This window comes from Chaetodon trifascialis, chromosome 12 (assembly GCF_039877785.1).
Source record: "Chaetodon trifascialis isolate fChaTrf1 chromosome 12, fChaTrf1.hap1, whole genome shotgun sequence".
NCBI lineage: Eukaryota > Metazoa > Chordata > Actinopteri > Chaetodontiformes > Chaetodontidae > Chaetodon > Chaetodon trifascialis.
The window spans coordinates 2,778,957-2,793,622 of record NC_092067.1 but is presented as its reverse complement, the minus strand read 5'-3'; the positions used below and the strand labels follow the sequence as shown (position 1 = coordinate 2,793,622).

General features: G+C 39.8%; 1 protein-coding gene across 1 annotated transcript; it reads left to right on the top strand.

Annotated features, from left to right (window-relative positions):
* Window positions 1-600: 600 nt before the first annotated feature.
* tnfaip6 (tumor necrosis factor, alpha-induced protein 6) lies at window positions 601-13,578 on the top strand. The gene is made up of 6 exons (XM_070976267.1): window positions 601-760; window positions 2,252-2,389; window positions 3,176-3,337; window positions 10,379-10,607; window positions 12,150-12,190; window positions 12,326-13,578. Exons 1-6 carry the CDS (start codon window positions 661-663, stop codon window positions 12,445-12,447), a joined length of 792 nt encoding a protein of 263 aa, XP_070832368.1. The 5' UTR covers window positions 601-660; the 3' UTR covers window positions 12,448-13,578.
* Window positions 13,579-14,666: the final 1,088 nt, after the last annotated feature.

Here is a 14,666-nt window from a genome sequence, read left to right as displayed (position 1 = left end):
TGGGTCTCAGTACCTCAGTGATTTAGTACTGCATATCCAACAAACTGGGGAACTGGCAAGAGACAGGTTAAGAATGTCCTCGATCTGGATTTTAAATGTTAATTACAGCAACTTTATGGTGTGAGTCATTTAGTCTAATAAAAAAATAACCCAGATGACATCATCAGGGTTATTTTAAAACGTGTTTGATGACTAAACATGGAAAATCGATCAATTCAGCTTTAGTTACAGAAAATAAGTATAAGCATTAGTACAAGCATTAATTAACCTCTGTTAATTCGTGTTATCTCGTGTTAACATGCTCCTCAAGTGTTTGCCAAATGTCTCCAACATCGTTCTCTTTCTAAAGCTCTAAAGTGGCCTAAAGCTCAGTTTGTCATAAAAACAAGATCCTGAAAAGTTGACAGAATCAGACAAAAAAAGACAAGATGCCAGCGCATCTTACGCTGATTTATCTGTGAAATATAACGTAAACAGCCTACAGAAAGACGTGACCAGCAGTTGGACTGAATGAACCTACAGTGAGTCATAAAGTCAGTAGATTCCCATGTGTGTTGGTCGGAGCAGCCGTATAAAGGCAGCAGCAGCGGCAGCGGACGGGCAAAGGACACAGCTTCTGGTCATATCTGCACAGAGCAGCTGCTCACTGAGAGCTGCAGGATGCGCGTCTTCACGCTCTTTTTGACACTCGGGTTCCTGCTGAAGGAAGCGAGGGCATGGGGCTTCAAAAACGGAATATTTCATAATTCAATTTGGCTGGGTAAATAACCTTTTTCTTCTTGTCGTAGTCGTTTGCAGCTCAGAAAAATGTCGGTTCCGCATGGATCTAGGACCACTTTGTTATGAAGTTCAAAGAAGTGACTGTGAGGAATTTAAAACCCCAATCGCTTACAAATGTTCGAGTTGTGAGTTACCAGTTATGTCGTAATCAATGTCGTATAACTATGAGTACAGATGATGCCTTCCTTTGGTAGTTATCAAAACCAGTATGATCAGCAGTTTAACCTTATTAGCCAGCGTCCTCAGTGCCAGCAGTCATGACACTTTCACTTCTTTCACATGTAATCGGTTACTGTTACCTGAGATTGTTTTATGTTGTTTTTCACAAACAGCAAACATGTGCTTCCATACAGGCATATTTTTAGAGTAACAAGGATTAACAGGGAAAACACCAGCAGCTTTCTCTTGTGCCAAACTGCATATTTATGACCTGGCTGAGTGCTGCATGAGGCCAGTAAACACGGGGAAATGACTTCATCTTAAGGCCTTCCAAAATGCAAGCGCATGAGATTCTTAAGAAAATATAGTTAAACTCATTTCTATTTCTTGGACTTTGGGAATAGACAGTTTGTCATGCTTCTGAAATGATGTTGACACCACAGCCTTGAGTCTGTCCTTATGTATATTGAGACATACATGTATGTGCTGATATGTTGCTGCCTTTCTCATACACCTTTGACTCACTGTTTTAACCACATTGTGTACACTTTTACGAGGTGAGAGGCAAAGTAACAAAACAGTGTTCATCGTGCTAATGAGTTTGTGTCACGTGAATCACATGCACAACATTTTCTACCATTATTTCATGCAACATCTGTCCTCTGTTACATTTGTTTTCTAACTTTGGGAAGTGTTCAGGTTTGGCATATTTAGTTGCACTGATTCTCAGTTCCATCTCTCTTCTTTTGAAAAGTTGGTCACTGTCTCAGAAAGTTACTGGTGAACATTATTCATGCAAAATGTGTGCCATTCAAAGCAAGAAGGCAATGCCTCCCTGTAGCAGTGAGAATGAGAGTTGATTAATGTGAAAACATTCATCAAACAGGTTAAAAAGGTGAAAATATCAACTTGCAGCTAATTTCTGAGGGCGCTCTGCCTAGTTTTGCAGTCATGCATGCATAAAGCCAAAACAGGATCAGAGGACTCCCCACTGAGGAGGCCAGGGAGCAAGTGATCCAACTGTCGGTGAACATCCAAAATGGGGAAAAATTCTGGGGAAAAATTCTTCAGATCACGGATTAAATCCTTCCCATAAGTTGTTTTATAGGCTGCAACCATTGGAGCCCTCTGTTTGTCACCCTTTCTTGTTCATGTTTTGCTTAGCTCAGTTTAACCTTCACCTTCTCACTAAAATCACTGCCACTTGCTTGGCTATAGCCCCATGAATGTATTTTAGACCACAAAAGCACTGACAGCTCTCTTGGCTTTAAACAGTGGTGGTAGCTTTTCTGGTTGTCTTTTTCTTTGACAGAACAAGCAGCTGGAGTTTACCACCGGGAATCGCGCAAAGGGAGGTACCAGCTAACATATAAAGAGGCCAAGGCTGTCTGCAAATACGAAGGAGGGAAGCTGGCCACTTATGAGCAGCTGGAGGCAGCTCGTCTAATAGGTCTGCAGCAGCTTACACACAAACTCAGCAATACACATGCAGAGCTTCAGCCATAGAAGAGTGACTCCAGAAGTGTCTGGATCATACATCCAATAACGTGATGCTATTTTATAAGAAGTTTACATTCTCAATTCATGTCACCACCTGGAGGCAGGGAGAGCTGTGTTTGCCTTTTCTTTCCCCCATGAACTGCATGAAGTGTGTCTAAGGACAGGTCTCTGGTAACAGCAGTGATACATCTCCCAGGCCACTAGAATGTTTTTAACATGTAGGAAAGGAGGTTCATATTTTCAAAGGGTAAAGGTCAGTGGAGAGCAATGGGTTAAACACTTCTTTCCACGAGTGCTCTGCTGTTACATGATTCTGTGCGAAAGGGTTTTAAACAACCTCAAGAGCATTATAAAAGCCTGGTCACACCTTCTTGGCTGGGGAATATCACTGTTCCCTTGGAACAGAGATTGAGTCCAGCCACTGGCTCTGGCATTACGATCTACCTCCCTGTCAACTATTACAGCTGAGTTTCTACACAGCAGTCTACCTAGGGGGTCCCTCTTTTATCTGGGCTGTTCTGGCTGGAGTCTGCTTCTTGTAACTCTAAGCTAAGCTCTGAGGCCCCCTCTGTCTCCACAGATAAAAAAAAATCATGTAATGGCCACCAGAAGGCTCTGATTTCATCTTTTCTCTTGAGGTTGCCCTGTTGGCAGAGTTGAAAGACTTTCTGTGGTTGGAAGAACACAGTATCAGTGTATTGTTGTAGAAAACCAATATTTTTCTGCTCTTGTTCAGGTTTCCATGTGTGTGCAGCTGGATGGTTCGACAAAGGACGTGTTGGTTACCCCATTGTAAAAGCTGGCGCCAACTGTGGTTTTGGGAAGATTGGCATTATTGACTACGGATACAGGCTGAACAAAAGTGAGAGATGGGATGTGTACTGCTACAACCCAAACTGTGAGTACATGTTTATACATAGTGATAAATGGTGGTTTAAAGTTGCACTCTTTAATTGTATTATAAATGAATGAATGAATGAATTGTGAAATGTGAAAAGTTCTTTTGAGCTTTCTATTGATTGTTTTAGTTTTCTGGCCTACAAATTACTCGTACTTCATTCCTATCAACCAACAACACACAGACACAGTTAACGGCAAGCTGGTGAATAAAAGTGAACATTTAGCAGGTAATTACCTCCATTTGTCAGGTAGCTAGATAACCAACTTCATGTTATTGTCAAATCTAATGTGAATATGCTGCTGTATATGTAAATAAGACATTCTGATTTTATACTGTGAGAATATAATAATAACAATAATAATAATTGTATAGTGCTTTTCATACATAAGAAAATGTAGCACAGAGTGCTTTACAATGAAAGATGAATAAAATAAAGTAAAGACCCCCCCCTCGCCTTTACCCTGCCCACACACACCCACACATAACATCACAATCACACACAATCAACACTCAACTTACATCATGATGAAGTACATACTGAGGAAAGGCCGTCTTGAATAAAAAAATAAATAAAATGAGGAAACACAGGAGATAAATTTGAAATATTAAAAATATATTATTAATAATAATAATAAATTAAATAAAATTGGAAATAAAATAATAAAATCTCATCTAATCTCTTAAAATGAGATAAAATACCTACAATTGATTAAACTAAAAATTTAGTTAAAAGCCGGACTAAAAAGGTGGGTCTTAAGGCTCTGCTGGGTCCATATGGTAAAAGCAAGTTTGATAAATAACTTAATATGTCAATCTTGACTATACTATACTATACTATACTATACTATACTATACTATATAACTTTTTTTCCATCAAGTGGAGGTCATTGGTTATAAAGCTAAAGCAAAGAGCTAAAAAAGGACAAAAAGATTCTCTTTTGTTCAATTCAAGCTATTGATTTGTGGTAGCATTCGTACTGATACTATCACTAAAGTGAAATATCTTAATGGCTTAATAGAACATGTGTGGTTTAAAGAGTAAGTGATGACTGCATTGCCGTGGTTAAGTGCCAGAGTCATAAGTCCCAGTGGGGGAGACCCAGACCCACGGGTTAAGAAGAGTCATCAAGTCTGAGGCTGCACAGACTCACCCAGGATGTCGTCATCACCGCTGTGATGGATGGTACAGAGAACTTGTGGAAAAGAGGACTTCTTTTTTTTTTTGCTTTGACTCAAAGCCACATTCTCAGTCCCACCCTGTGAGTTATCATGGTCAGACCAAGAATAAATCTGGAGGAAGTAAGAACATATCAGTCTGGATAAGATGTGGAATAACTGACTAAGTGATAATAAACACAGGCTGGTCTGTGAGTTAGAAATTTTAACGACCAGCATGTCTGACCAAATCACTGGAGTCTGGAAGAATGAATGACACATTAATGCCTTTGTGTTAAAATTTCACCATCTACCAGATTCATGAGTCAAAGAATATTCACACATATTCTCAAGTCCATTTTAGAAGATCTGAAAAACATTTAAATGCATTATGTTGAGAATGAACACCCAACCACACTGCCTGTGGCATTAGTAATGGTTAAAAACTGTTTTGAACATATCTTGTTTGGCCACTCTGCCTCCATTGAGTAAAACAAAATAAAAAGAAAACAACAGTTCAGCATGAGAAAAACTTTATTGTCCATCACAAGGTAATGGTAATGTGTCTTTTATATGGCTTACAAATAAAAATACACAGGACAGATGAAGCGAAAACAGTGAATACAGAAGATAATGGTGGTACTAGAACTGGTCAACTGGCCATGTCTACAGGTAATGTCAAGTCTGTCACAGCTTGTTGGCACAGTTAATAGCAGTTAAAATGAATAGTAAATGTTGACACTGAAAGAAGAAGAAGAAACTGTACTTTATTTATCACACATTACATGCACACACTACATGCACATGCCATGCTTGTTGTGAAATTAATTGTCCGCATTTGACCCATCTTGGCCTGTCGTTCCTCCATGACAGACCAGGAGCAGTGGGCTGCCAGCCGACAGTGGCGCCCGGTAACCAATCCTTTTCGTCACCATTGGTCAGGTAGTGATCTTCTTGTGTGTTTTTAGTGGGGGTTATTTAAAGAGTAAACCCCGGGTGAACACAGGGGAGAACATGCAAACTCCATGCAGAAAGGCCCTTTTTCCTCGAGCAGCAGGCACCGAAGGCGTGGTGGAGGACATGCCACCAGCGCCCACAGCGGGATTCGAACCGGGACCTTCTAGCTGTAAAGCGATAGTGTTACCACTTGTTCTAAATCAGGCGTCTCAAACTCATTCCACAAAGGGCCGTGTGGCTGCAGGTTTTTCCTCCAACCAATCAAGAGCATGCAGTCTGACCAATCAGCTGTCTGAAGACTGAGATCAGCTGATGAAATGAGTCAAGTCTGGTGTGCTGCTGCTTGGTTGGAAAGAAAACTTTGTGGAATGAGTTTGAGACCTGTGTTCTAAATCTCACTCTACACATCTACAGCTGTCAAGTAAATATAGTGGAGTAGAAGTATAAAGGTTCAAGGTGCAAGGTTTATTTGTCATTCTACAATGAGGATTCCATAACAAAATCCTTTATGCAACTGGCTCCTAATCTTTGGGTTCCTTAGGGAGGGATTGCAAAACCGATATCTCAGCATTTCATTCATTTCTGTGAAGAAAACTAAATTCAATTATTTCTAAAGATTTGAGTAGTATATGAGAGATAAACTTTAACACAAATCTCACAGGATAAGGGAACGGTGACGACCTGAAGACAAGCTATATGAACAGAGTATGCAATTAAAACAACTAAAGCTAGAAGCTAACAGAACAATGGCCAAGCATCAGAGAGAAGAAAACATAGATATTGTGAAAACATTATCTTATTAAGTATGTATGGTTGTTAAAAAATAAACAATGCAGAATACTATAAAAAAGTTTATAAAAATCTCAGGACAACTAATTTTTGATGAATATTTGAAGGAAATCATTTTACACAAGCTTTGTGCAGTTATTGCGTTCATGAATTGGTTTAATTGTACAATTTATCAGTATCTGTACTGTTAGTGTTACACATTATATATATTATGTATTATCCATAAAATAATATCCACTTAGTCAGGACTCATCTGTTTACACTGATAAAATAGCGGTCCCTCAGGGGAAAAGGTTGGGAACCACAGCCCACTGCCCTGTACTTGGATGCTATGGCAGTGGACACTTCTGTATCACCTGCCAGATGGCAACAGGCTGTGCCTGGGGTGGGTTTTGTCTTTAGTATCCTTTTGGCTCAGCAGGCTCTTCATCTCACCAATATCAATGATGCTCGGTTGATGGGTACCACTGTTGCTTGAGGTAGTTTTAATCACCTGCTGCAGAGCACCCCTGTCCTGGGCTGTGCACATCTCATGCCAATCTGTAATGTTTCCAATGTCAGGGTGATTTCCATTGCTCGTCTGCAAAAGGTAACAAGAACGTGGAATGGGAATGCTGCTGGGCTTCTTTACCAAGGTGGAGATGTGTGATGTCCTTGACAGGTTCTCTGTGATGCTGATTGCCAGGAACCTAAAACTGTTTACCTGCTCCACCTCAGCTCCACTGGTGTAGACAGGGGTGTGTGTCATTGCCTCTGTATTTCTAAATTCAGCAGTCAGCTCCTTGGTTTTGTTGACATCGAGCAGTAGGTTTTTCTCTGTACACTGCTCCTGATATGAATCACTGTGTGTAATCTGCCTGATGAGGGTGGTGGTGTCTGCAAACAGTGTTCTCTCCATTTCAAGGATTGCAGTCATGGGTGTACAGTGTGAACAGAAACACACAGCTTGTGTGCTCTGATGTTCAGCACAAGAGAAGAGGATATGTAACCTCCATTCCAAACTGTCTGGGGTCTCTTTTTGAGGAAGTCCAATATCCAGCTACAGAGTGTTGTACTCAATGCTGCTAAGTTTGCTGATCAGTTTCATGGGGGAGATTGTGTTGAATGCTAAACTGAAATCAACAAACAACTTTCCGATGCAGGTGTTGTTCCTTTTAATGTTGTGGAAACTGAGTGAAGGGCAGTGGAGATTCTCTGTCGATCTGTTGGTTCTGAAAAACATTGATGTCTGTGATGACATCAGCCAGCTGTTTGGCACAAGTTACTTAGTACACAGCCAGAGATGTTGAAAGGCCCAGCAGCTTGGCTCATATTTACTCTCAGCATGATACGTCTCACATTCACTGTGGATATGAGCAATGGTCGGTCCTGTGGAGGCAGAGTAGACTTTACAGCTTACTCTTTAAGCTCATCTGATTAGATGGCCTCATGCATGATGGCTGAGGCTTTTGTGGCCTGTGAAGCTCTGCATCACGTGGCACATATTGTATTGTTGGTTTTGAAGTCTCAGTCCAGGTGGAATGGTTTGGGTTGAAGAGAAGGCTGAAAAGAGGTCAAGTGAATGGGTCTGAACTGGGGCTGAAACAGTGTCTTTTTTGAGTGACTAGGAACAGGGGTTGAGGCTTGGGGTTCGGCACATCTCGACAAGCTTTGTGCTTCATCGTTCCCTTGTGGATCATATAATAGAAGCTGAAGAATTACTTGGATGGAAGTATTAACCCTAATATGCATGTCCTTTATGGTTGGAGGAACCATAGTATAGTGTGGTCTTGCTCCTGAACCTTAGTTATAACAACTCCTTTTCTGGTTGGGGACTGATTTTATTGTCCTTGTGATCACCATCAACACACCTGCTGATGTACGATGGCACTGATGATGTGTATTGTGTATTCCTCAAAATTGATATGGTTCTCCTGGGTGGTGGCATCTCTGAGCATGTGTCAGTCTGTGCACACAGTCTGTGCAACAGTCCAAACGTTAAAAGTTTTTTCTTATGGTTTGACCCTTTTAGCTGGGCAGGAGGGGCAGGGAAATATTGTCTGATAGACCAATGGGATCAGGGGAGGACTTTTTAGCTGTCAGGAATGTAAACACGGTCCATGGTATTGCTTCCCCTCTTCAGGATGCACACATGCTGATAGAATTTAGGTGAAACAGTTCTGAGGTCTGTTTGATTAAAATCACCAGCTACAATAAAAATAGCACCCATTTTTTTGGTATGTGACTGACAATGACCACATGCAGCTTTTTTGGTACATTCTTTGAATTTCCATCTGGAGGAACAGCAGCAACAAACACTGGTGAATTCTCTGAGTAGATAATATAGTGGCAATCTTAACATTAAAAACTTGACAACATTGTTCATCCACTCTGACTATGTTTGAGCACCAAGCATCACTGAATGTAATCAGTCTGCCTCCCTTCATCTAACGGGAGTCTTGCGTTCTGTCGGCATAAAACACAGTCCACTTGTCGTGTACAATGGAGCCAGGTTTCTATAAAGATGTGGTCACAACAATTTGTGACCCATTGCTGAGTTAGCCAGAGTCTAATTTTATCCATTACATTTTCCTGCGACCGGACTTTAGCCAGGACTAGGCTGGGTAGTGGAATAGCCTGAAGTCCAAGCTGGGTTATCTTGATTCTTATAGCGGCTCTCTTCTCTGTCTTCCAAGGGGGGGTCACACTGCTTGTGACTTCATTTGGTCTGGCTGGGTGGTTGCAAGATCCCTGTGCTTCCTTACCTGAGGTTGATGAGAGTATCTCTGTTATAGGGAATACATGCTTCAATAATAAAGGAGAAAAGATGAAAAATTTAAGCAAAAATGTAGCAAAGTTTATGGGAGCTACTGGCCACCATATGTGCATGTGCTACCATGACCAGTTGTCACTTGACAGCAGCAAATGATGTAAACACAATATTGATGTATATTCACCTCATAAAATTGTTAAGGGAAAATGTATATGAAATTTACTGTACCAAACAATGAAATGTACCAAACCATTACTTTTGTACACATCCTGCAGATACGGAACAATGTTAGTTATGCATTTGAAGTTGTGTTTCTGGCCACCCGATGATTGTGAGGGTGGGGTTGCTGACTCCGTAACTGCTAAATGTTCCACTACATTCACCAGCTAGCTAGTTTCCAACTGGGTCAGGGTGGTGTTAGCTGCTGAGCCAGAGTGGTACACTGGGTTTGAGAGCATTTTCTCTGAAACCAGCTATGTGCTGCAGCCAAAAAAATGCTATAAGAGCGATGAGTGTGAACCAATACACTAAAGTTGTGGGCTGTAAAATCCAACACAATGAGCTGAAAGATGCTACAAAGCTCAATGGAGCTGAGGGGAGTTGCATAATTTCTTTCATTTCCTAACAATTTACATTTCTTGTGGTTATGAGGTCAACTCATCCAACAGATGTATGATGACACATGAATTTCATTATTCTATAACTGTATGCTAAATAAAGTTTCCAGTTTTAGTAATCTCACTGTATACATCAGACATTTTGGTTTTTATTTAATGATCTGCAAATGAAATATTCTGTTAAGCTACATTAAATTCCTTCTCCCTCCAGGACATCTAGTGGCTTTTGATGCCATTGTCACCAGTCCCAACATGTGTATTTGATTTCCTTTACTCAACAGACTTTTTATTTCTTATTCTGAATTCATTTGACACTCACACGCCAGACATAGACCCCCAAGACCCCCTCACATGAACAGATGCACAGTCCCACCGGCCAATTAAAGAAATACACTGTGGCGAGTTTAAGTAGTCATCTCTCTGAGAAGACACCAAATTTATCCACTTGTCCTCAGCTAAATTAATACTGTATGTTAAATGGTATGTTTTATGTGTAAAACATGTATGCAGTGTGAACGTTGCTGTGGCCATCTTGTTAAATATATGGATGTCATACACCGGGTATAGAAAGGAAAGATGCTGCCAGGTTTATTTATAATTTTTGTCAACCAGCTCACCTCTGGAGCACTGCAGAAATGCCCTTGAGCAAAGCACCTAACCCCTCACTGTGTGGGGTGCTGCACTGTGGTGACTCACTCTGACATCTCTCCACAGATAAACATGTATTTAAGAGGACTAATCACTACATGTCATTCATGTATCTTACAGCCAAGGAGTGTGGTGGAGTTCTGACAGATCAGCAGAGGATCATTCAGTCTCCTGGCTTCCCTGAGGAGTATCAGGATGAACAGATCTGCTATTGGCACATCCGTGTGCGCCTGGGCCAGAGGATCCGCCTCCACTTCTCGGAGTTTGATGTGGAGGATGACACTGCGTGTCTAGCAGATTATTTGGAAGTGTACGACAGCTACGATGATGTCTCAGGCTTTGCTGGGAGGTGAGGATTATTGAGGGGAAAAGTTGGAAGTGTCCAGACTGGTAGTTCCCAAAACTTTATAGAACTGAAACCATATATAAGCATGAAACTGATTATATGATGCTGATGTGATACTGATGTGTTTGATACTCAAACAAGAAAACAAAGCAACATGTACAATAAGACATTCAAGATACATGATCAAAAATCAGATAGTTGCAAAAGATTCATATAATTTGAAAATTGAAAAATGTTTTTAAAGAGGCATATTATGATATATATGAATGAATGAATGAATGAATGAATGAATGAATGAATGAATGAATGAATGAATTTATTTATTTAAGTGTCGTGCACTCATGGTGCCCAGCCCTCATGGGTACTGGATAATATCTCAACGAATCTAAAACATCCAGAGTCAAAGATTCATGTCCATTTCAATTTCAAGACGAGAGGCTTAGAAGAATGAGTCGATATCAAAATCTTCATAGAAAACACTGGGATACAGTATTGAGTATTGAGGAAATAAATGCAGAAGCTGAGGATTATTGGTAACACAAAGCACCCACTGGCAGCTCACTCTCGGGACAGTTTCTATCTTACAGTTGGCTCAAGAACAGATTCTAAAAATTCTGAAAGGCTGAAGTCTGTTTAGCTGCTTCCGTTTCAGGGTCCTGGTATTGTTCATACTGCTCACTGTCATGCTGTCATGACTTTGAGAGACGTGATAACACACTATGATAACTCTATATAAGTCAAATGGTCTGCTGTGCTACTTGAACACTGCCTCAATTTTCCCTATAATATTATTAAATTACATACTTATTTCCATGAACATTGGTGGAAATGGGTCTGAAGTCACAAAATAACTAAACTCAAAATAAACATGACCAGCTTAAGAACTGTATATTAAACTGTATTACCCATAGCAACAATGCAAATGCTTCACACTATATTACCACTCACTCAGAAAAGTAAATCAAGCCTCAGTACAACAGACTTCAGAGTTGCCAGAACTGAGGGAAATTGTTAATGAAATTTGCTTCACCTGTGCTTTTTCTGCTACATGACAAGTCAAACTGTCTGCTGTCAACAAGGTTTGTCAGACTGTATATGAAAACAAATGGTGCCAGTATAAACACATCAGTCACCTCCCATTATTTTCCTGCATGAGGACACATCCATTAGTACATAGTTGGCAGAAAAGGTCACTGACATTTAGCACCTCTCATGGTCAAGCAAAATTTAATCTATGTGTTTTCACCAACACTGAAGATAATTATTATTTTCATTAGTGGTCCATCTGTTGATTTCTCTCAATTAGTTAAGCCAGAATTGTTTGTGATTCATTTTGTGTTGTTTGGTGAAATGATTGATTGACTGCTTCAACATTGTAGTGCTTACAATGAATGCTTGCAGTGATCAAACAGTACAAAGCTCAAGCTGTGTTAGACATCCAAGAGGCAGAAAGTAAATGAAAATGGAGATTCCTTTTCCTTCCCTTTTCCTGAAATAACAAGCAGTAGTTGTGGCGGTTTAATGTGAACACCTGTCTGTTTACAGATTCTGCGGAGATTATTTACCTGACGATATCGTTAGTACAGGTGAGATGTCCTAATATGTCAAACATATATTGTTCCTGTGTTGTCACGATGTGGATTTGACTTTTGCACACTGATGGACCTCTGGATCACCAAAATACTAAATGATTATATTTGTCTTTGATGCGTATTTTACAGGAAATGTGATGACGCTTAAGTTCCTCTCTGATGCTTCAGTGACGGCTGGGGGCTTCCAGTTACAATACAGTGCCTTCAATGCATCTCTGTTTTCACAGAATTCCACCCACTATATTCACTGACCAATGATGTAATCCTGTTGCAGTATTTATGTTACTGGTTAGCTCATGTACTATAATTGATACGTCTTTATAGCCAAATTAATATGATAATAAATAATTCAAGTCAAACAACAAGGTAATTAAATTGTGTTGCAGTTTCTGACATTGTTCTTTCATTCTAGAATAAGCATTCACCCATCCTGAGGATTACTTTGTAGAAAACCTGGTTTCCAGTTATTGCAATTTTATTCTCATAGACTTTCACACTGCAGAGCCTACCATGGTATTTACCGTGATATTTTTTGGACAGGTATTTGGGTTAACATTGTTGCTTCTTTGTCTTTAGACATATTGTCCCAGAGGGAGATTTGTTTTCACAGACACTACACACAGAAACATACAGATAGATAACACATGGAATCTTCATGCCTACACTCTTAATATGCCAACTCACCACAGTGCCAGTGAAGCTGCAAAGGACAGAACTGCTGAGGCCAGCTTTTCTCCATTTTAAAGTCGGTAACTCCAGCCAGATGGCAGTAATGTGAAGTGTTGATTGAGGAGGTGATCGGTGTCATTTGCTACAGTGAGTGCTAGGCATGATGGCTCTGCAGTTCATATCTGGGTGTGGGAAGGCAGGTGATTTTAGTGAGCAGTATGTATGATGCCAGTAAGATTGCAAGTATTTTAAAGAGGCATGGCAAACAGCAAAATGAGTTGAATTATTTGAGTCGGTTTTGTTGTTGAAGAAGTCAAAGAGGATTGAAAGGGAAATGTTTTGCACTTTTTGCATTTTGTCATGTAGTGATGAAGAGGTGATAATGCAAATTTTCTTTAAATCCACATGGCCTGACCTAAAATATATCCATGAGTGAAAGACATTCGCCCTTTGCAGATCAACATCCACATTAAGAACCATTAAGATGCTGGTCTTGTTTTGATTACTAATAAACACAGTTTAGAATGAAATTACAGTCAAATTATAAGACTAAATTCTTGATTACAAGTAGGGCTGCAGACGTTAATCAGTTGATTGGCAGAAAATTATGAACTATTTTGCTAATCAACTAATTGTTGAAGTCTTGTTTTCATCAAAACCTTCCCTCATTCTTTTGTAGCACCAAATAAATAAAGTGCCATATCTCATAACTGACTGCACCTGATCTGTATTTTTCTATTCCTCTTTTTATTCTATTTTTCACATCATTCCTTTTTTCCCGAATGATATCTTTATTGGGATTTTCCGTAATGCAACACAGAAAACAAACACATATTAAAAAAACAAAACAAAAACAAAGGATGAAACAAAGAAAATAATGTGTTACACTGATGCATTACCAGTACAACACACCTTAACACAAGGTGGATGGCACACTATGGATTTTGTAAAGGTGATCCAGAAATGGTTGCCAAATATCTGAAAATGTATTAAGATGCCCATCATGCCATATTCACCAGTGAATTCAATGACTGGTCTCAAACTGAGGCACAGTATGTGACTTCCAGAGCTGTCAAATTACTCTCTTTGCAATTATCATTCCGTACTAGTGCCTTGGATGGAGACACTGGTTTAGTAGGGAAAGAGAAAACCCAAACAGTGTGGATCAGGTTCAAACACACAGCCATACATGCCAGAGAAACACTTGAATATGTCACATCTCAAATGCTTGCCCAGTTTTGGCCATGTCCATAAAAGGTGTTCCAGAGTGCGTTCTGCAGACATACATCAATCACATGGAGATGAAATGGTAGGAAAGATTCTGTGTAATGTAGTTTTTGAATAAAGAAGCCTGTGCATCATCTTCAAATGGATAAACTGATGTCTGGCGTTAACAAAAGAAGCCCTCCTCCCAAACATCATCCCCAATCTATATACCCAGTTCCCCCTTGTTCAGCAAATATATGTACAAAGAATGAGACCAGTTTTTAAGATTCAGGTGGGCCCAACTAAAGCTTATAAACCATTCTTTCTTCAGGAAGAGACTCAAAGTCAGCGCACACTGACAAAGATGATTCGTAATCTGCAAGGATCTGGTACATTATGGGAAGAGAGAAATTGTTTTAGAACTGATCAAACGAGGCAAATTGTTTTTTGCTGTACAAATCTTTCGAAGTAACTATACCTTTTAGTCTCCAACTGTTAAAAGAAGCATCTAAGAGGAATGAGGGGAATGCATGATTGTGATATACTTTTTTATTCCAATTTATTCTTCTGTTGCATTTAATATATTTCTTACTGC

Coding starts and splice junctions, on each gene's coding strand:
- tnfaip6 (XM_070976267.1), top strand. CDS start 661: ATGCGCGTCTTCACGCTCTTTTTGACACTCGGGTTCCTGCTGAAGGAA. Junction 2,390..3,175: donor GGAGGCAGCTCGTCTAATAG/GTCTGCAGCAGC, acceptor GCTCTTGTTCAG/GTTTCCATGTGTGTGCAGCT. Junction 3,338..10,378: donor GTACTGCTACAACCCAAACT/GTGAGTACATGT, acceptor TGTATCTTACAG/CCAAGGAGTGTGGTGGAGTT.